Here is a 23,330-nt window from a genome sequence, read left to right as displayed (position 1 = left end):
CCCCAGCGGTTGCTATGGGTAACCAGGTTGTCACTGAACCCAAGGTTGCTCTTCCCGACAGATTTTCTGGGGGAAGGGACAAATTTGCAACGTTCTGTGAGGCCTGCAAATTATATTTTAAGTTGCGCCCTTACTCCTCAGGTCATGAAGAACAGCGGGTAGGGATTGTCATTTCCCTGCTTCAGGGGGATCCGCAATCCTGGGCGTTCTCGTTACCCCCTGGTTCTCAGGCTCTTCGGTCAGTGGAGGGATTTTTTGGGGCTTTGGGTCTCATATATGATGACCCGGACCGAGTCGCCCTGGCTGAGTCGAAGTTACGGAGACTCCTACAGGGAGATCGGTCAGCAGAGGAATATTGCTCAGAGTTCCGTAGGTGGGCTACGGATACTCAGTGGAACGACCCGGCTCTCAGGAGTCAGTTCTGCTCTGGGTTATCTGAAAGGTTTAAGGATGCACTGGCGCTGTATGAGACCCCTCTTTCCCTTGATGCTGTTATGTCCCTCTCTATCAGAATAGATAGACGTCTTAGGGAGAGATCGAAAATTCCGGAGCAATTGGTTACCTCTCCCAAGCAACAGTCAGCCTGTACTGACTTAGACGAGCCTATGCAGCTAGGCGGAACTTCTCGTCAGGTCCGTCCTCCCGAGATTCGCCGTAGGGGGGGGGGGGGCTTGTTTTTTCTGTGGGGGGAGGGGTCATTTCATTAATGTCTGTCCCTCCTTTCTCAAAAACAAAAGACCGTCGGAAAACTACTAACCCCGGGCTGTGCGGAGGATGTCAGCCAGGGGGTATACGTTTCCTCCATACGAACATCTCAATTTGTGTTACCAGCGGTCATTGTTTTTGGTGTTAAGACGGAGTCTATTTCTGTTTTTCTAGACAGTGGAGCAGGGGTAAACTTGATTGATGCCCATTTTGCCCGCACTATGGGTTTGTCTCTCTGTACGCTGCAGAGACCTATTCCCGTATTCGCTATAGATTCTGCTCCTCTGTCTCAGAGAAACCTCACCCACATTGTTCGTAATTTACACCTTCGGGTAGGGGACCACCATAATGAGTGTCTTTCATGTTACGTTCTGGAGGGCCTTCCCTCTCCGGTGGTATTGGGTCTTCCCTGGTTGGTAGCGCACAATCCAGTGGTGGATTGGCAGGCCAGGGAGATATTGGAGTGGAGTGAGCATTGCAGAGAGAATTGCTTAAATAACAATTGCTTAATCGCCTCCATAGCTTCCCTACCTACATTTATTTCGGACTTTGAGGACGTTTTTTCTGAAAAGGGTTGTCAGAAACTACCACCTCATCGTCCTTATGATTGCCCGGTTAACCTGATTCCCGGGGCAAAATTACCCAAGTCCAGGTTGTATAATCTTTCGGGTCCCGAGAGACAAGCCATGAAAGATTATATCTCCGAGAGTCTGGCTAAGGGACACATCAGACCCTCTTCTTCACCCGTGGCTGAAGGGTTTTTCTTTGTTAAAAAGAAAGATGGGGGCCTGCGTCCTTGCTTAGATTTCCGTGAGTTAAACCAGATAACCATCCGTGACCCATACCCTCTTCCTCTCATTCCTGACCTTTTTAATCAGATTGCGGGTGCTAAGTGGTTCTCCAAACTTGATCTTAGGGGGGCCTACAATCTGATTCGTATCAGGGAAGGGGATGAGTGGAAGACAGCTTTTAACACCCCTGAGGGGCATTATGAAAATCTTGTTATGCCTTTCGGTCTGACCAATGCCCCTGCTGTCTTCCAACATTTCGTTAATGATATTTTTAGTCATCTCATCGGCAGGTTTGTAGTCATATACCTAGATGATATCTTAATTTATTCGGCTGATCTGAAAACACATGAGGTGCATGTCAGGCAAGTACTGCAGGTCCTACGGACGAATAAATTATATGCGAAAATTGAAAAATGTGTCTTCGCTGTTCAGGAATTACAGTTCCTGGGATATCTATTATCTGCTTCAGGTTTCCGCATGGATCCTGGGAAGGTCCAGGCAATTTTAGATTGGGATCTTCCTGAGAACCTTAAAGCCCTACAACGGTTTTTGGGTTTCGCTAATTTCTATAGAAAGTTCATTAAAAATTATTCAGTGATCGTTAAACCCCTTACCGACATGACTAGGAAGGGGACGGATTTTTCCAAATGGTCTGTCACCGCTAAAGATGCATTTTCCTCTCTAAAGGAGAGGTTTACCTCGGCACCTGTTCTAATTCAACCTGATGTCTCCCAGCCTTTTATTGTCGAGGTAGATGCGTCAGAGGTGGGAGTGGGAGCTGTATTGTCTCAGGGTCCGTCTCCTGGCAAATGGCGTCCTTGCGCTTTCTTTTCCAAAAAATTATCTTCTGCGGAGAAGAATTATGATATTGGAAATAGGGAACTGTTGGCGATTAAACTGGCGCTTGAAGAGTGGCGTCACTTCTTAGAGGGAGCAATCCACCCCGTCACGGTGATTACGGATCACAAGAACCTTCTGTACCTAGAATCGGCTAAGCGTCTCACCCCTAGACAAGCTAGGTGGTCGCTATTCTTTACCAGATTTAACTTTGTAATCACCTATCGTCCTGGGGCAAAAAATACCAAGGCAGACTCATTATCTCGTAGTTTCCCTGGAGGGGGTAATGTTTGTGATCCGGTACCTATTTTACAAAGAGGAGTGGTTGTCTCTGCTGTACACTCTGTTCTAGAGGGAAAGGTGTTAGAGGCTCAGGGGGACGCCCCGGCCTCTTGCCCCTCAGAGAAATTGTTTGTACCGTTAAACCTGCGTCTTGAATTATTAAAGGAACATCATAATTCGGCACTTGCTGGACACCCGGGTAGTAAAGCAACCTTGGAGATTTTATCTCGTCGTTTTTGGTGGCCAAGGTTGCGTCAGGATGTAATGGATTTCGTGTCTACTTGTTCTACTTGTGCACGCGCGAAAGTCTCTCATACACGTCCAGCAGGGTCTTTATTGCCACTTTTCATCCCCAATAGGCCATGGACACATCTGTCAATGGATTTCATCACTGACTTACCGTTGTCGGCGGGTAAAACAGTTATCTTGGTAGTAGTAGACAGGTTTAGCAAAATGGTACACTTTATTGCGCTACCCGCACTTCCTAATGCTAAAACTCTCGCTCAGGTGTTTATCAGTGAAATCGTGAAGCTTCACGGGGTCCCTTCCGATGTGGTTTCGGATCGGGGAACCCAGTTTATTTCTAAGTTTTGGAAAGCTTTTTGTTCCCGTTTGGGGGTTCACTTGTCCTTTTCCTCAGCTTTCCATCCTCAGTCGAATGGACAGACTGAGCGTACCAACCAAAACCTAGAAACATATTTAAGGTGTTTTGTGTCTGAAAACCAAGAGTTGTGGTCATCATATTTACCGTTAGCTGAGTTTGCCATAAATAATCATTATCAGGAGTCCACTGGCAAGTCACCATTCCTTGGTGCATACGGTTTTCATCCCCAATTTTGTACTTTCAAAGAGGGGGGGTCTTCTGGGGTTCCCGAAGAGGAAAGGTTTTCTTCATCTCTTTCATCGGTATGGCAGAAGGTGCAAGTTAACTTGAAAAAGATGAGTGGTAAATATAAATGCATGGCCGATAAGAAACGGTCGCCAGGTCCGGACCTAGGAGTGAATGACTATGTGTGGTTGTCTACTAGGAATATTAAGTTGAAGGTTCCTTCTTGGAAACTGGGTCCTAGGTTCATTGGTCCCTATAAAATAGTAGCCGTCATTAACCCTGTGGCTTTTCGCCTGGAGCTACCTCAGACTTTTAAGATCCATAACGTCTTCCATAAATCGTTACTCAAGAAGTATGTTCCAACTCTAGAACCATCGCCGCTGCCACCTCCTCCTGTCATTGTGGCTGGTAATCTGGAGTTTCAAATAGCCAGAATTGTTGATTCTCGTCGGGTCCGCAGCTCTCTTCAGTATCTGGTGCATTGGAGGGGTTACGGTCCCGAGGAAAGAATGTGGGTTCCAGCGTCAGAGGTAAACGCCAACAGGTTAATTCAGACTTTCCATGCCTCTCATCCGGAGAGACCTGGTCCTGAGTGTCCGGAGGCCCCTCGTGAAAGGGGGGGTACTGTCACGAGGGTATCAAGAGCCACGTCTGACTCCGTTATACCCGGGGTCAGGAAGTCGCAGCGGGTGGCTGCGCGCTCTATATCTAAAGATCACGTTGTTTTTTAGTGATTGTTTTCTGTGTTTGCCTTGCTATCCTTTTTGTCTCTCTCAGGGATCCGTAGCTTCTCCTCCTCAGCTGTTTCTTGTCTGCCACTCCCTACCTCCTTATATTCTCCCCTCACACTTCTCTAGTTGCCTGCCTGGACATCTATACTGACCCACTGGAGTGGTGAATCCTGCTTGTCGTTCCTGAGTGCTACCCTCCGGATCCCTGTTGGGCTTATTGTTGTCTCCTGTTGTCGCCCACCTGGGAATATAGGTTGAGTCTGTGTTGTCTGTCCTCCCCTTGGTGTTTTCCCTTAGAGTTAGTGGTGCGGACTAGTGTTCCCATCGCCCTGTTCACTACCTAGGGCTCAGCTCAGGGAAAGCCAGGGCTTTAGGCACGTGATCGGCGTACGGGTGAGGAACCCGTCTAGGGACGTCAGGGCAGCCAGGTGCCAGCCGCCAGGTGAGTCAGGGGTCACCATCTTCCCTCTCACTTGGGCAGGGCCTTCCTCGTTCCCTCCCTCTGTGTCACGTATGTGATAGCCACGCCGACCGTGATATGCTGGCTATTAAATGGGCATTTGAGGAGTGGAGACATTTTTTGGAATGGGCAAGGCATCGAGTAACTGTTGTCACTGATCATAAAAACCTAATGTTTCTCGAGTCTGCTAAGAGGTTGAATCCCCGACAAGCCCGATGGGCTCTGTTTTTTACCCGTTTTGATTTCTCCATTACGTTCAGGCCGGGAAGTAAAAATGTGAAGGCAGACGCATTATCTCGGAGCTTCCATGCTTTTCAACCCACTGAGACGCCGCCTGAATCCATCCTACCAGCAAACATCTTCTTAGCGGCTCTAACCCAGGATATCTCGGCTCGCATTAGGTCTGAACAACATCTGGCACCGGCATCCACCCCAACAGATAAGTTGTTTGTTCCCGTACAATTTCGTCTCCAGCTGTTGGGTGAGTGTCACGATTCTGCCTTTTGTGGACATCCGGGTGTTGAGGGCACTAAGGATCTGGTTTCTAGATCTTATTGGTGGCCCACTCTGACCAGGGATGTCAAGTCCTACGTGTCAGCCTGTGAGGTTTGTGCCAGGTCTAAGACACCTAGGACTCTCCCTGCTGGTAACCTACGACCACTACCCATTCCCAGTAGAACCTGGTCCCATATCTCGATGGACTTTATAACTGACCTACCGCTGGCGGAGGGTAAGACTGTGGTTTGGGTTGTAGTCGATAGGTTTAGCAAGATGGTTCATTTCATTCCCCTGTCTAAACTTCCGAATGCTAAAACCCTGGCGTCTATTTTTGTGAGAGAGATTGTTAGTTTACATGGCATCCCGTAAAATATTGTTTCGGACAGGGGTGTGCAGTTTGTGTCCAAATTCTGGAGGGCCTTCTGTCAAAGATGTAAAATTTTGTTGTCTTTTTCTTCCGCCTACCATCCTGAGAGTAATGGGCAGACTGAACGCCTTAATCAGTCTGTGGAACAATTCCTGAGGTTGTATGTTGCTGATGACCAGCAATTATAGGTCAAATTCCTTCCGTTGGCTGAATTTGCTTTGAATAACCGTGTCAATTCTTCTGCTGGGGTCTCCCCTTTCTTTTGTAACCATGGTTTTCATCCCCGTTTTCATTCTGGGTCGTCCGTCTCCTCCTCTAACCCTGAAGCTGATAAACGCTCCTCCGAACTGTGCACAGTTTGGGCCCGGGTTCAATCGAACCTAGAAAAGGCTCAAAGTTCTCAAAAACTCAAGGCCGATAGGAGACGTTTAAGGGGGGTGAACTTTCAGGTTGGGGATAAAGTATGGTTGTCCTCCAAGAATCTATCTCTCAAGGTAGCTTCTAGAAAATTTGCTCCTCGTTTTATTGGACCATATAAGATCACGGAGGTGATTAACCCAGTATCATTTAGGTTGGAGCTGCCCGAGTCATTCCACATTCATAATGTGTTCCATAAATCTCTACTTAAAAAATATTTTGAACCGGTAGTACCATCGAAAGCCTCGCCTCCGCCGGTTCTTGTTAATGATGCTGTCGAGTATGTGGTGTCTAAAATACTAAGTTCTACTTCTTCACTCCATACTCTTGCTTGTCGTGTACTGGCAGAATTATAGGCCATCGGTCAGCAGATTTGTCCCTATGACACTGGCTGACCTGTTACATGTGCACTTGGCAGCTGAAGGTGTCTGTGTTGGTCCCATGTTCATATGTGTCCGCAGTGCTGAGAAAAATTTGTTTTAATATATGCAAATAAGCCTCTAGGAGCAACGGGGGTGTTGCCATTACACCCAGTGGCTCAAATCTCTCTGCATCTGCCACACCCTCTGTATTCTGATTGACAGGACCAGGCAGTGAAAATGTCATCACACCTGGTCCTGTCAATCAGGATATGTCATCAATATCAGATCAGTGGGGGTTGGACACCTGGCACCCCACGATCAGCTGGTTGAAGAGATGGCCTCACTCCATGCAAGCGCTGCCTTCCCCTCATTGTTTACCTGCTAGCGTCAACATCGCATCGGTGAGCAGGTGTAATTACAAGCTGATCAGCTGGAGCACAGGGTGTCAGACCCCTGCCGATCTGATATTGATATCCTGAGGCAGGGGTGTTGCTAGGTTAAAACATTCAGGGCCTGGGCCCCTGATGTCTTGTCCCAGGCCCCGAATGTCCTGGCTGCCTGCTAGATACAACTGTATTGCCATCCACAGGATGGCAATACAATTGAATCTAATGCGGTGGAAGAGCTGAAGGACCTGTGGTGACATCACAGGTCATGTGACCAGTAAAACAGTCAGTGGTTGAGAAGGACCTGTGCTGGTGTCACCATCATGTGACCAGTGCAGTAGAGGACGGCAGTGAAGAGAGGAAGAAGCTGAGGTGATGTCTGCTACATCAGGAGAGGTAAGTGAAGGGAGAGGCAGAGCAATGCTGGGAGCTGTGGTTATTCCCCGGGCGCCGCTCTACATATCTGTATAGTTAGTTCATAGGGTAAGAATCGGTGAAAGGTCCTCTTTAACTAGGACTGTACATGGAACTGTATGTTGGAGGTGGCTGGGGAGGCGATCATGTTATTTACATGGGACTGTGTTGGAGGGGGTCATGTTATTTACATGGGACTGTATGTTGGAGGCGGCTGTGGTAGGGGATTATGTTATTAACATGGGACTGTATGCTGGAGGGTGCTGGGGCAGGGAGATGTTATTTACATGGGACTGTATGTCACAGGGGGCTGGGAGAGTCAGTGATGTTATTTACCTGGGACTGAATGTTACAGGGGTCTAAGGGAGGGAGTGATGTTATTTACATTGGACTGTATGTTGAAGGTAGCTGGTGGGGGGGAATGATGTTATTTACATGGGACTGAATGTTGAGGGGGTGATGTTTACATGGGAATGCATGTTGGAGGCGTCTGGGGAGGGGATCATATTATTTACTTGGGACTGTATGTTGAAGGCGGCTGGGGGGAGGTGATGTTATTTACACTTGACTGTATTTTGGAGGGGGCTGTAGATAGAGAGGGTGGTAATTTATATGGGACTGTATATTGGAGGGGGCTGGAGAGATGGTGTGATGTTATTTACATTGGGACTGTATGGCGGAGGGAGGGAAATAGTGTTATTTACATGGGACTGTATGTTGGAGGGGGCAGGAGAGATGGTGTGATGTTATTTACATGGGACTTTATGGTGGAGACGGGAATATAACAACAGGGGGCACTGCAAATCCAGGGGACATTATAGGTGTTCCTATTACTACTGGGGGCTCTATAGGAGGGACTTGTAGATCCGCCTTATTTCTATTAAGAGCACTATGAGGGGCCTTATTACTATTGAGGGGTCTGTAGAGAGCTTTATTACCACTGGGGGAACAATAGGGGGCCTTATTTGTACTGGGGGCTCTGTGAGGGTATTATTAATACTGGAGTGCTCTTCTACTAATGGAGGCACTCTTGGGGAGCATTATCACGGTTGGGGGCACTGTAGGGGGCAGTATTACTATGGGGGCACTAATTGTTCTTCAGGATAGTATCTGGGGGTATTGGGGGGGCGCAGTGAGCAGCAGGATAACACTGTGGGGACTCCAGGTTGGGGGATGATGATAGAAAAGTGAGGACACTAAGATGTCTGTGTGTCACACTCTGCAGAGACGAGGCGCGGCTGGGAGAAGTTGTACGGACCGAATGGAGAAGATAATGACAGAGAAGATCTACATTAGAAGAGACGTCACCTGGAGGCCCTGGATGTGAGAGGTATGTGCTGCTGTATAGCAAGTACAGCAAAATGCGGTGTGTGGGGGGAGGGGGGGCGACTTAGAGAACTGGGCCATATTCATTGGGACTTGGGCCCCGGATCTTTTGAGACCCTAACAACGCCCCTGTCCTGAGTATAGGTCATCAATATTAAAATCTCGGAAAACTCCTTTAAGTCAATCAATTCATCAGAACAAAAACAAACTTCAATGAGTCCCACTCTCTGATTCCTGCCATGTCGACGTGCGTTCAGAAGATTCAGGGCCTGCTGCAGTGGCAGTCCTGAGCTGATGTCTTGGGGGGTTCCTCAAGTTGCAAGAGGATGCAGAGGATGACAGAGGAAAAGGTATGTCCTCATCGCTAGTGAACTCAGATGCAAGCATGGAATATGTATTTTTGGTGTAGACCTGAAGCATGGTCTGAATCACTCTATGTGATATTGCTTACTGGAGGTGATTGTGAAGAAAGGGAGATGGCAAATTCTTCGAAATGCAGGGGACTAAGAATAGACTCCTTGAGTCGTAGATAACTGGATTGACACCAACACGTGGCAGGTGTGGAGAACTTGGTGTAAGACTGTAAAGTAATCCAGAGTGCTCCTATTTTCAAATCCAGTCATGACCAACAAAAAGCATCAACTTCACAAGGAATCAATGCAATAAAGGAGCTCTCTTCCCCTTGAATCAGTCAAATCTATTCTAAGTTTGCAACTTTAATAAACTGTTGTGATGGAAATGGTCTGAACTGTGGTAAACTGTAGCTTTAAGGCCGGACAGGTTCTTTTTGGCGCGTGAATAGGAATGGAGCTGAAGGTTGACTGACTCAGGAAACAGGGAGGATCAGGGGATAAGAACAGACAGATGGCAAAAGAAGCTCGAGCAAAGGTAAGAAGCCTTGATTCTTACATTGCCCTCTGTTTCTTCTTTTCCATGCCACCCTCATCCCAGGTAAGCTAGTTTCTGTGTAGCTCTGTCCAGTTTATAGTGACAAAGAACTCTAAGGCCTTCACAGCACTGGTGGTGTGAAAAAGGTTTAGGTACTTTATGAATGCAGGGGCCCCCCAGAGCGGATAGCTTGGGGGACACATGGGGACATGGGCACTTTTCCTGTCAGGTGGTTTTAATGTTCTGGCAGTTTCAGTGTTGCTGTGTGGTTTCTGTTTTCTTCTCCCCCCCCCCCCCCCCCCCCTCTTATTTTGACAGGTCTTACCTGGTTTTATCCGGATCCAGCTGGTCCTGTCAGATGTTGGATATTGACAGCTGTCAGATGGCGAGAAGATGATTGGCCAGTGCTCAAGCGGCGGGAAAATCTCATCAGCTGATTGGAGGAGCTGTCCTGTAGCTTGGATCGCTGTAAGAATAAAAGACGGGACATCGCTATCAGCTGCTGCAGTGTTAAGAAGATTCGGACCTGAGCACAGGATGGAAGACCTTCTACAGCAGCTGATTAGAAGAGCTGAAGCGGCCGGCGGTGAAGAGTGGCTGCGGCACTGCTTAGCCCAGCCTGAACTTATGGAGTCGTCGGCGATGGAAGAAGAGCGGCGCAGAGAGACCGACGTTGTTCCGGAGGCGGCACTTGTCATTGACGGTCTGGTAGAGGCGGAGTTCCCAGCGCTACCTCACAAAAGAGCTAAAAGAGCTAAGCGCAGGGGTTCTCCGCCTCCCAGGTCTGTTAGTAGGCGGGCTTGTAGTAGCGACAGGCGGGTCAGGAGCCGAACGTCATCGTCTGCTTCCCAGCATCATCATCAGAAGCGGCCATCTCGTTTTCATGCCTTTCCCAGCGATTCCAATGCAGCAGCTCAAGGGGACAATTCTTTGGATCCTGGCAGCGGACCAGCGCCGACCGGACTTCATCAGGATCAAGACGTACTATGGGTCAGCAGCTTACCTGGCAGTCATGAGGGACACCCATCCACACATCAAGCTGTCCATCCACAGGTCTCAGGAACCTTCCCAGGCAAGATAAGGATCTCTCAGTCCGCAGCTCCTGGACAGGAGGCTCCACCTAGTGGTGAGATACAAAAACTGCAGTCAATGCCTGATCTTTTTCATAACCAAAAGTTTGTTTCAGGTCTTTTTTCTCTTTTTGCGGATTATCTGCAGAAAGAGAATATCAGCACGCCATCTGGTGTTTGGGTTAACAAGCCGGTGGCGTCCTGTGCAAGTGTTCTTCAGTCAAGTGCTAATGTTCCAAACTTAAATAAAGGTTTAGGGGTATCTGAAGCCTGCGTTTAGGAGGCATTACCTTGTGAGGTGTCTCCTTTAGGCTATCATTTACCTCTAAATGTTAAAGAGAGGATTTGGCGCATGGAATTTATTGATCTTATGTCACTTTTGCCATCAGTTAAAGAGCAGGTTGTTCATGATAGGAAAGAGGACAAATCAGATGAGGCTAGGAAGCGTAGTGAAAAGCCGAGGTCATTTAATAACTGGTTGTAGGCCTTCTGTATCTATGCGTCTGTCCTGGGTGAGAAATTTCCAAGCAAGTGTTGTGGACTTTTCCAGCACTTGGACATTATCTTGGAAGCTTATAGAAATTTTGGAGGGATGGCATGGTTCTTCTATGATGAGAACTTTAGACAAAAATTGGCCATCCATCCTACATTAAAATGGAGTTGCTGCTATGGCTGATTGGTATCTACTTTGCCTTATAAGTGAACATTTGTGTCTAAAGCTATAGCTCAGTGGTAAGACACTTGCTTTGCATGCAGTGTTCATGGGTTCAAAACCCCATATAGGATATTAATAAAATTTATATTTGGTGGCTCACACCCAATGTGTAAATGTTTTAAAAGGAACAGTAACTTTTCTTCAACCAGGGATCAACTTTCTAAAAGCCTCGACGCCAGTGAGGCTGGAAAGAATGCTCCCTTGGTTAAAGGAATACCCAGACAAGGGGATAGCTAGACTTATTTTTGATGGTTTTTCTGAAGGTTTTCCGGTTCCTGAATTTAAAGGGGAAGGCTGTTTAATGGTTAGGAATTTAAAGTCTGTTGAGTTGTTTCCTGATGTGGTGCGTGAAAAAATTGCAAACGAATTAGCCAGTGGGAGAATTGCGGGTCCATTTAAATCCGCTCCTTTTGTAAATTTTAGAATATCACCTTTGGGCGTAGTCCCAAAGAAGGAAGTTTGCGAATTTAGGTTGTTCCATCACTTGTCTTTTCCTAGGGATGGATCACTTAATGACGAGATTTCCAGTGAAGAAGTTTCTGTTGATTACGCCTCTTTTGACCAGACAGTAGACTTATTGAGGAGATTTGGTCAGGGTGCAATGTTAGCGAAGGCTGATGTGAAAGCGGCCTTTAGATTATTACCAGTTAGTCCAGCGGGCTTTAATTCTTTGGGATTTTGTTTTGATGATAAATTTTATTTTGACAAATGTTTACCCATGGGTTTTTCTAAGTCATGTTTTTATTTTGAATCATTTGCTTCTTTTTTGCATTGGGTTGTTCAAAGTTCAGTTCCTGAGTGAGGGGTGTTGCATTATTTAGATGATTTCTTGTTTGTCGGTTATAATGGTTCTAGTCTTTGTTCGGATTTGTTAAATTGTTTTATTGATATGGCATCCTTTTTCGGTATTCCCATAGCAGTTGAGAAAACAGTTTTACCTTGTTATGTGTTAGAGTTTCTTGGTATTGTGATCGATAGTGTGAAAATGGAATTTAGGTTATCTGAGAGTAAGCTAGAGTCATTACGTTTTAGCTTGGTATCATTGTTAGCAAAAGCAAAATGTACATTAAAGGAATTACAATCTGTTTTAGGGTCTTTAAACTTTGCTTGTAGGATAATTCCAATGGGACGAGTTTTTTCTAAAAGATTATATTTTGCAACTAGAGGGTTAAAATCTCCACGGGCTCACATTAGGTTGACCAGGCCCTTGAAGGATGACCTAGCCATGTGGTTGGAGTTTTTATCAAAGTTTAATGGTAGGAGCTGTTGGCAAGAGAAATTTCAGGATTCTGATGCTTTGAAGTTATGTACAGATGCGGCAGGTAGCAGTGGTTTTGGGGCATTCTGGGATAACCGTTGGAGTGCAGAAAAATGGCCCATTTTTTGGATAGAGAACGGTTTTACGAAAAATATAGTGTTATTGGAGTTGTTTCCAGTATTGGTAGCAATAGTTATATGGGGTAGCTTTTTTAGGAATAAGAGAATTCTCCTTTTTTCAGATAATAAAGGTGTTGTGTTCGCTATTAACACTTTGTCGTCAAAATGTGAAGGGGTTGTTCGATTATTAAGGCATTTAGTGTTATGTTGTCTATCATTTAACATTTGGTTGAAAGCTAAATATATAGAGGGTAAGTCTAATGTCATTGCGGACTCTTTATCTCGGTTTCAGTGGTCCAGATTTCGGGAATTGGCTCCAACTGCAGAGGAAGTAGGTGTTCCTTGCCCTCCGCATTTATGGGACCTGGTGCTGGAGTGATCATTAACAGTATCCGTAATTCCTTAGCACCAAGGACGTGGGCTGCCTATGTATCAGCCTGGGATAGATGGTCTAATTTTGTCAATTCAGTGGATCAGGAGGATAGCGGTGACTCTGAAAGTATTGGGCTGGGATTTGTAATAAATAATGTATCTCCATCTCATATCTCTAAGTTGTTAGCGGGAATCTCCTTTTTTCAGAAGTTATGTGGTCAACCCCCCTTGTCATCTTTATTTTCTATTAAACAGGTTTTGAAGGGTTATCGTAAGTGTAAATTCAGTAGTGATGTCCGTCGTCCTATTTCTTGCGAGTTATTGAGTCGTTTAATAGAGGTGTTATCATATGTAGCTAAGGACCAATTTGAGTTAGTGTTATTAAAAACGGCATTTATTTTAGCATTTTTTGGTGCCTTTAGAATTGGGGAATTAGTTGCTCTTAAAAAATCTGAGGATGCTGGATTATTATTGTCGGATGTAGTGGTTCATGAGGATAAAGTGTTAATTAAAATTAGACGTTCTAAAACGGATCAGCTAGGAAGAGGCCAAGTGATATCTTTAAATAGTTGGGATCAGTCTGGTCTTTGCCCGGTCAAAGCTGTTAAAGCTTGGCTGGACATTAGACCAGCAGTTCAAGGTTCCTTCTTGTTACATAAGGATATGAGTCCATTGACAAGGTTTCAATTTAATGCTTTGCTCAAGAGTAGTCTTGCTTTGCTAGGATTAGGGCATTTGAAAATATCTGCTCACTCCTTTCGCATTGGGGCTGCTACAGAGGCAGCAGTCTTGAGGTTAGAGGAGTCCGCTATAAAAAGAATAGGTCGCTGGAGCTCTAATCGTTTTAAAATTTACATAAGGCCGGACTTATTATAGATAATTTTCCTTATATTTTTCAGATACCCAGTATGTAGTTTGGGTGGTTGGTCACTCCTTTGTTTATTGGGCCCAGAAGAGAGCCAGTAAGAGGGGTTATACGGAAAATTTATCCTTTGACTCTGATCATTTTTAAATATTTTGGTGGGGAGTAAGAGGCCTACATTGGAATGATGTGCTGCCTTTACTTTACAAATTGCTAGTTAAATGGCCTTTGCCTCATTTATTAATCATTCATTTAGGTGATAACGATATAGCAAAAATTGGTACTTTGGAGTTGATGTGGAGAATTAAGAAGGATCTAGTTTTTATAAAAAGCTTGTTACCAGATTCGTTTTTAATTTTTTCTGAAATTGTACAAAGATTCCTTTGGTCATCTGTTGAGGGTCGACCATTTGAAAAAATTAGGAAAAGAATAAATAGGGCAATGTCAAAATTTTTGCCCACCATAGGAGGGCTTAGTTATAGGCACATAGACCTTGAAGGTTTTGTGCCTGGTTTGTTTAGGTCTGATGATGTACATCTTTCTGATGTAGGCCTTGACATTTTTAATCTTGGATTACATAATGCATTGGAGGAAGGTCTGTGTTGCTTTTGGGGGGGGCCTCGGCCTGTTAAGCCTCGGCCTTGTGGGTAAAAGTCACCCAGCTAATGCTGGGTGGGCTTGGTTGTCATTGGTCTTATTGGTCTATTAATTGACCTTGGTTCATGGTTTTATTAAAGATTCACTGGTTCATTACATTTAAGTTACCCCATAATAAAGCAACACGGCCTATTTTATCCAACTAAGTGTTTGGTGTCTTATTTACTGGTTATAGTTATGGTTTGGTCATTATGTGTCCTATGTCCTCCATGTATGGATCTGGTTTCCATCTGTGGGCTGGTTGCATTGTGTTTGCTTTTGTTGGTTTGCCTGTTGTATTAGTGTACTGAAGGTATGTGCAAGAGAAGTCGTGTGCAGCAATAGAAGGTGTTGCCCTAAAATGTTTTCGGGGGTAGCCACAGAGAGCGCCCCAAGAGCTTCTAATAAGTAGTTAAAGGACTACAGGTTTCCAGCTTCCAAGTGACAGGTATGCGTCCCCGCTGAAGCTGATGGTATTTATGGTAGTCAGGAGAACTACAGATTTCCGGCTCCATAGAGAGTAGGGTAGGAGTCCCCGCTGGGGCCGATGAAGATGAAGCTAATTTAGAGATGGGCAACACCCAAGTTAGAAAAAGGGCCTTGTGGCGAAACCAACCTCGCCACTGGGTTTTGGAGGGGACTGGGTACTAGCCTCTTGCCCCAGGATTATGGGCCCTCTCATCAGCCCATGCAAAACTTAAACCCCATGGCGATTTGACTATGTTTGTGGCATCTGAGCGCTCAGATCCAAGCCATATGGGGACATGTGGGGTTTTGAGATGTGTGACAGAACCATCTGTCTGTGTAATGGTATTGCATGTTATGTGAGGGCACCCAGTTAGCTCATGTTATTGTATTCATGTTGTCTGAGTGCCATTCACCTAATAATATGCACTCAGACTTGAGCTGTCTGGGAATGTGTTAAATGTCTATGTGTAATGTAAAGGGTGGGACATTGTATGTTTGAGTAAGTCATGTCTGTTCCATTGTCTCTCTGTGTGTATTGGCGATGTCCTTTGTCCTGAGAGATAATTGAATTACTTCTCGGTTGTCCCAGGACAGAGGATATTGTGTATTCGTCTGTCTGTGATGATTGCATCAACCCAGTGTGAGGTAATTCTATCACGGACAGAGGGGAGGATTTTGTGTGGGAGTGTCTGAGTGTATTGTACGTGGCTATTGGCTGTTTTTACAAAACCCTGTGGGTGGTAACATTGTTGGGAGATGTGTATAAAATGCTTGTGTGTTAAAATAAAGAGAGTTCCTGTTTTATACCTTAATGAAGTCTTGGCTCATGTTTGGGGGATGGAATAACTACACTCTTGGGGATTGCTATATCACAATACTCCCCTGAGTATAAGCTCTTGTAAGAGCTTGCTCCTGGTTCCTGTCTCTGGATTTAGGAGAGGTTCACCCACTGGAAGCTGGAGCCTTGTCGTAGGTCCAGGGTGGGTAGGAGACGGCGAGACCTCCACCAAGCTTCGGCGGTTCGTGGGGTCTGCAGTGCTGACGGTGTCGAGTGGAGTGCTTGGAGTCCTCTGGAAGCACAAGGAGCATCTATTGACGGAGGTACCCGGTCGGGGTGCTAGGCGTTCCGTTACATTGGTGGCAAGCAGTGGGATGGCGTCCTAGTGTGAGGAGAAGCAGCTCGGAGACACCGTTCGTGGATCTACTAAATTGAGGGCAACGCTAGTATCCGTACAGCGCCCCTGGCTACAGCAGGATGGAATCGGCTAGTCTTCGGACAGCGTTCTATGACGAGGAGGAGGAGGCAGCCGCGGACTACAGGGATGCAGACAGAAAGGAAGTCTGGTATGATGCCCTGGAAAATGCCCAGCGGCGGCGAGGTGAGAGTCTCCCCAGTGAGGAGCAGCAGTTGCGGATCCGAGTGGCCCTGCGAATGCCCCTGCTGGGAGAGAAGCCCCTGGATGAGTGGGTGACAGAACTGGAGAGCCTGGTATGGAAGGAGCGTTGGCTAGACAATGCCTACCAGGCACTCTGGTGGTATGTGATTCGGCACTCCCCCTGGATGGCTGAGCACGACAGACCCGAGGGTGAAAATTATGATGGCCCTGGCCTGTTGTTTGAGGCCTTCGCAGAACCGGAGTTCGGAGATGCTGGAGAGTCCCGGTTCTGGGATATCTATGACTACAGGGAGGCTATGCATGATTGGGCTACAGCGAGAGAGGTGAGACAAGACCTGGCATCTCTAGTGACAAAGGAGTGGGAGCTGGAGCAGGACTACCAATACTTCTTCAGCTCAATTCGGTCCCAATATACACTGCCAGAGAGCTGGGTGGCAGTCCCAGACCTACAACCCTACAGCTGGGAAGACCCGACTGAAGTATCCCCTGCTTCAGTACCAGCTACAGAGGTAGGGGTCCTCATAGACTGGTCCTGTGAGGAACCACAACAGGCAGGTGGAGACGGGACCGAGGTCTCTCCACCGGGATGCTGGGCAGCTGGCCCAGACCCTCAACAGCAGCCGGAGTTGTCAGGTGTGGACGCAGGTGGTCCTTACTCGCAAATGTTGAGGGACCTCACAGACTGGTCCTGGGAGGACCCACAGATGGCAGGTGGAGATGGGACCGAGGTCTCTCTACCAGTCCTACAGGGATGCTGGACGGTCGGTCCAGATCTCCAGCCATCTCCGCAGGGATACCAGGAGGAGGAGGTAAGCGAGCCCTCCCCTTCCCAGGTACTTCCCAACCGAGTTCTGGGGGCAGGGGATGAACCAGCGATACCCACTGATCTCTCTCCCCAACCACAGGGGGACAGCACCCCTAACTCCGATGGTGCAGATGGGACTGCGGTCTCTGCACCAGGCCTACCGGGATGCTGGACGGCCGGTTCAGATCCCCCACCAACCCTGCAGGAATGCCAGGAGGAGGAGTTAAGCGATTCCTCCTCTCCACAGCCGATCTGCAACAAGGTCCTGGGGATAGGATTCCCTGACCACATCCCAGCGGAAGAGCTGGCATCTGGGCAGAGCGCAGTCGGCCTCTGCCCTCCCCTATCCTCTTCTCCAGAGCTGGACTTCCCACAGGCTACCCCAGCAGAAGAGCTGGCATCTGGGCAGAGCGCAGTCGGCCTCTGCCCACCAAGTACCTACAGCTCCAAGCTGGAGAACCACAAGGAAGCGAGGAGTAGCAGATGCCCACTCAACAGCTGGGGACATACAGAACAGCGCCAGGCCCCAAGATTTAACAGGTCCAGTATTGGGTTGTGGTTGGACTGCCAGACTAACTCCGGTACTGACCGTGAGGTCAGGTATCTGGTTAGTCTTCCCTGGGAGGGGGAGATGTGTGGCGAAACCAACCTCGCCACTGGGTTTTGGAGGGGACTGGGTACTAGCCTCTTGCCCCAGGATTATGGGCCCTCTCATCAGCCCATGCAAAACTTAAACCCCATGGCGATTTGACTATGTTTGTGGCATCTGAGCGCTCAGATCCAAGCCATATGGGGACATGTGGGGTTTTGAGATGTGTGACAGAACCATCTGTCTGTGTAATGGTATTGCATGTTATGTGAGGGCACCCAGTTAGCTCATGTTATTGTATTCATGTTGTCTGAGTGCCATTCACCTAATAATATGCACTCAGACTTGAGCTGTCTGGGAATGTGTTAAATGTCTATGTGTAATGTAAAGGGTGGGACATTGTATGTTTGAGTAAGTCATGTCTGTTCCATTGTCTCTCTGTGTGTATTGGCGATGTCCTTTGTCCTGAGAGATAATTGAATTACTTCTCGGTTGTCCCAGGACAGAGGATATTGTGTATTCGTCTGTCTGTGATGATTGCATCAACCCAGTGTGAGGTAATTCTATCACGGACAGAGGGGAGGATTTTGTGTGGGAGTGTCTGAGTGTATTGTACGTGGCTATTGGCTGTTTTTACAAAACCCTGTGGGTGGTAACATTGTTGGGAGATGTGTATAAAATGCTTGTGTGTTAAAATAAAGAGAGTTCCTGTTTTATACCTTAATGAAGTCTTGGCTCATGTTTGGGGGATGGAATAACTACACTCTTGGGGATTGCTATATCACAATACTCCCCTGAGTATAAGCTCTTGTAAGAGCTTGCTCCTGGTTCCTGTCTCTGGATTTAGGAGAGGTTCACCCACTGGAAGCTGGAGCCTTGTCGTAGGTCCAGGGTGGGTAGGAGACGGCGAGACCTCCACCAAGCTTCGGCGGTTCGTGGGGTCTGCAGTGCTGACGGTGTCGAGTGGAGTGCTTGGAGTCCTCTGGAAGCACAAGGAGCATCTATTGACGGAGGTACCCGGTCGGGGTGCTAGGCGTTCCGTTACAGGCCTCAAAGAGATCCCAGCTCCAGAAGTGATGAGGAAGAGAGAAGGTAGACAGGCAGTGAAAAACATCAGCGAGCTAATGAAAGGTGTAGACATGCCACCCAATGTCTCTGAATCCAGAGTAATGGGAACGAGCATGCAGGGAAGACAAAGGGTGGCTGAAAGATGGCAAGCTCACAGAACAGCAGAAGTCTGGCTGCGAGTATCAAGGGAAGTGCATAGAGGAGGTCGTAGAAAGACAAAGTGTCAAGTATTATTTTGAATGCTATCATGATAATGTTAAACCACCTCCCCAACAGAGAAAGCAGAGTCCAAGATTGAAAAGAGAGTTGTGCTGCGTGTGGTGCTCCTTGCCCACACCACATGAGAGGACTGTATTCTTTGTTGACCGTGCCCGGATCACTGTCCCCACAGACACCCATGTTTTTAGTGATGGCTGGGGTGGAGGGGCAGTGAGGACGACACAAAGACAGGTGAGGAGGAAAAGTTAGACCAAGCAACTGTAATTCCTCCAACCTCCGGTGTATTCACTCCAGCGGTGCCAAACCTTAGTATTGGAGGGATGCGGACATTGGATCAAACTGGTCCATCCTTTACCCCTTTGGTGAGACCCCAAACCCATGTTGGAGTGACAGTAGGATAGGTTGTCAGCTCAATCTATGACTTTGTCAGATATGTCCCAAGAGAAGGGAGAGCCAGTGGAAAAGTTCTTTGCTTGCATGGAAATGGGATATGAAGCAAGCAATGAGATGCATCAGAGGATTTTAGGGACCACTTTGGTAGACTGTCTCTATAAGTCCATAAGAGATGGTCTAATTACTGCCCATCCCGAGTGGCGTTATATGGACCCAGGGGACCCGGTGAAAGTCACAAAGGGGATAGAGCAAGATAAGAACAGGAAGAGAACTCGCCTTCTAAGAGTAGGGTCATCTACCACCTCACCTTACAGATGAGGTGGTAGATGACAATTTTGTCTACTCCTGTACTGGGCCTGTCAGATTATACCAAACCATTTAGATTATTTTGTACAGAAGTGAATGGCCATGCCTCAGCTGTCCTCACCCAGCAACAACGCCCTGTGGCCTATTATTCAGCCAGGCTTGACCCTGGGGCCAGAGGTGCCCGTTCCTGCATCAGAGCTGTAGTAGTTGTACAAGCCATGCTGAGATAGCCCAGAACCACAAAGTGACAGTGCTTGCTCCTCATGATATTACATCTATCCTCACGCAAGTACAACCCAAACATCTTTCTGTTGCCCGCCATTTCAGAATGCAGTGTTCCATTTTGTTGCCTGACAATGCTACTGTCCAAAGGTGTAGTAGCACTTTGAACCCAGCCACCCTATTGCCTCTGGAGCAAGGAGCGAGGGAAGAGTTAGGGCACTTAAGGCCCCTTTCACACGGGCGAGTATTCCGCGCGGATGCAATGCGTGAGTTGAACGGATTGCACCCGCACTGAATCATGACCTATTCATTTCTATGGGGCTGTGCACACGAGCGGTGATTTTCACGCATCACTTGTGCGTTGCGTGAAAATCGCAGCATGCTCCTCTTTGTGCGTTTTTCACGTAACACAGGCCCCATAGAAATGAATGGGGCTGCGTGAAAATCGCAAACATCCACAAGCAAGTGCGGATGCGGTGCGATTTTCACGCACGGTTGCTAGGAGACGATCGGGATGGAGACCCGATCATTATAACATGGTTTAAAGGAAAATAATAGCATTCTGAATACAGAATGCAAAGTAAAATAGCGCTGGAGGGGTTAGAAAAAATAAAATAAAAATTAAACTCACCTTAGTCCACTTGATCGCGCAGCCGGCTTCTCTTCTGTCTCCTTCTTTGCTGATTGCAGGAAAAGGACCTGTGGTGACGTCACTCCGGTCATCACATGATCCATCACATGATCTTTTACCATGGTGAGACAAGAGACAGAGAACAATATGCCTGAGTCCATTCTATCTACAATGGTGTTATAGTAAGGTTCATCTGGTGCCATTTTACTTGGTCTGTAATTATCTTCTGAAGGAGCAGATTCCACCCACACCATCTAAGCAGGCTAGACTTCCTAAGAAGGTTGAGGTTCTTGTTTTGGGACAATATCCATGTACAATAAGGCCCAGTGGGTGTTATGTCTGTTCTCCTAGGACAGTGATGGTGAACCTTTTAGAGAACGAGTGCCCAAACTGCAACCCAAAACCCACTTATTTATCCCAAAACGGCAATTTTCCCTGAATACTACAGTCCAATAGTATATCTTCCATGTACTTTATCATTTAGTTATAATAGCCTGCCTACATTCAGTGCCCTGCCTGTGCCGTTCATAGCTCACCCTGTGCTGATGAATGGCAGGAAAAGTCTAAGGCATACTGGTGCACCACAGACTTTTTCCAGGGTGCGGGTGCCCACAGAGAGGGTTCCGAGTGCCGCCTCTGGCACCCGTGCCATAGGTTCACCATCACTGTCCTAGGGTATCAGTTGTAGATCATGTGTAATTATAGGTAATGAGGTTATTGTATTGCAGATGGCATATCATCAATATGCCCCACCAGCTGTTGTAGAGTAGGTGCCTACACTGGGTTTACGTATATATGACCTAAAATGATGCTCAAAGGTGAACTACACTTTCTTAGGGTTGTCAGATACTGTATATCAATCAAAAAGACAGAGTGCACTTTTGTTGGCTTCCTTTATAACCCACAGAATAAGTGCAGGTCTCTTTTCCTGGCATGGATTTTTCCTGGCATAGAGCTGAACTGTTCACGCCCACGGACAAAGTTCAATATTAAAATGTGATTATCAGTTGTACTTCCTGCTATCACTAATGGCGGTTGCAGATCCGAGATCTGAGCTACTGTGCTCCATCGATATGGAAATCTTTAAAGACCCTGTAACGCTGCCGTGTGGACACAGCTTCTGTCGGGATTGTATCACCAAAACATTTGACCATCAGGATAAGGATGACCTCAGATGTCCTGAATGCCAGCAGAGGTTTAGCCGAAGACCTGGACTGAATAAAAACTTTCGGCTAAGTAACATAGCGGAGGCCTGTACTCAATCTGAACAGGAGGAGACCGGGATCTTCTGCACCTTCTGTGACTTGCCAGTTCCTGCAGACAAATTCTGTTTGCAGTGTGAAACCTCCATGTGCAATAGACATCTGACAAGACACAACATGAGGACATCGGAGCACACTTTATTACCCCCGAGCACTGACCTGAAGAACAGAAAGTGTCCTACTCACAAGAAGATCCTTGAGTTTTACTGCATGGAGGACAGTGCTTGTATCTGTGTGTCCTGCAGGTTGGATGGAGATCATAAGGGACACAAAGTGGAGATACTTGATAAAGCCGCTGACCACAAGAAGAAGACCATGAAATCTGAAGTAGAGATGCTGAGATCAGTGCAAGAGGTAAGGGAACAAAAAATCCAGAGTCTGCAGAAGAGTAGGACTAGACTGTATAAAAAAACTGCAGTTGTGTCTAAAAGAGTCACTGATCAATTTCAGAATTTAAGGAAAGAACTTGGGATTCTAGAACAGAAAGTCCTGAGCGAGATCCGCAGACAGGAGAAGATAATGTCAGTCTCCAGTACTCATCTGATCCAACAGCTGGAAACAAAGAACAAGGAGCTGTCCAAGATGATCGGCGACATGGAGATGCTGATGAGGACAACCGATCCACTGACCATCCTACAAGATCAGGAATTTGAGAAGGATGACACCAGCAACGGTGAAGAGGACACAGAAATAGAGGAAATCCGAGGTCCAGGAGATCTACAAACAGACACAAACCTAAAATCTTTATTCGAAGATGTTTATAATATTGTAAAAAATGTAGAGAACGGGATCTTTAGGTATGAGCCCACAGACATAACACTTGACCCAACAACAGCTGGTAAGAATTTATACATCTCCGGGGACTTATGTAAAGCACATGTTACAGATCAGAGCTACCCCGAGACACCGGACAGCTTTGAGTATCCTATGGTTCTAAGTATAGAAAAATTTAACTCTGGAAATTATTACTGGGAGGTGGACATTGGTGAGTCGGGGGAATGGAGGGTCGGTGTAAGCTACTCCAGCATAGCCAGGAGAGGACGAGAGTCCTTGATAGGAGACAATGACAAGTCCTGGTGTTTGCGCAGGTATTGTAATCAAATCTATGCAAGACATGACTGTAAAGACGTCCTTATACCAAACAGTACATTAGATAAAAGACTGGGTGTATATCTGGACTATGATGAGGGTAAACTGTCCTTTTATCAGTGGACAGATGGTCTGAGACATTTGCACACCTTCACTGCCAACTTCAGCGACAACCTCCATGCTGCCTTTGGCTTTGTGGCTCGGTCAGGCGAACTAAGTTGGGTGAAAATATTTAAAGGATAAACAGGATATACCATAAATGTGTGATCGATGTGGGTCCCACTTCTGGGACTCACACCTATCTCCAGATAGTGTAAAACGCCCTCCTTGTGGTGATACTCTGCTCTTTCGACCATACCGCACAGCATTAGAATCATTTATATATGGGGTTCTCCACTTGGCCCCATAATTTTATTTTCTCCCCCTATTATGTGTATTGTGTCCTGGTCTTTGCCTTGCAATTTTCAGATTCTGTTTATCTAATTCGGCTGGAACAGTTAGGTTTTCTAGTTTCACACTTGCAGCAAAGAGATCCATCAGGCTGATCTGGCAGAGA

The 23,330-nt window shown here is 46.8% G+C and overlaps 1 protein-coding gene across 1 annotated transcript; it reads left to right on the top strand.

Annotated features, from left to right (window-relative positions):
• The first annotated feature begins 21,454 nt into the window (after positions 1-21,454).
• On the top strand, positions 21,455-23,078 carry LOC121003873 (E3 ubiquitin-protein ligase TRIM39-like). The gene has a single exon (XM_040435811.1). The coding sequence runs from the start codon at positions 21,497-21,499 to the stop codon at positions 23,015-23,017; it is 1,521 nt and encodes a 506-aa protein (XP_040291745.1). The 5' UTR covers positions 21,455-21,496; the 3' UTR covers positions 23,018-23,078.
• The last annotated feature ends 252 nt before the right edge of the window (positions 23,079-23,330 follow it).

This window comes from Bufo bufo, chromosome 6 (genome assembly GCF_905171765.1).
Source record: "Bufo bufo chromosome 6, aBufBuf1.1, whole genome shotgun sequence".
In the NCBI taxonomy this organism is placed as follows: Eukaryota; Metazoa; Chordata; class Amphibia; order Anura; family Bufonidae; genus Bufo; species Bufo bufo.
Note: the sequence above shows the minus strand (reverse complement) of the source record. Positions and strands in the feature narration are given on the sequence as shown.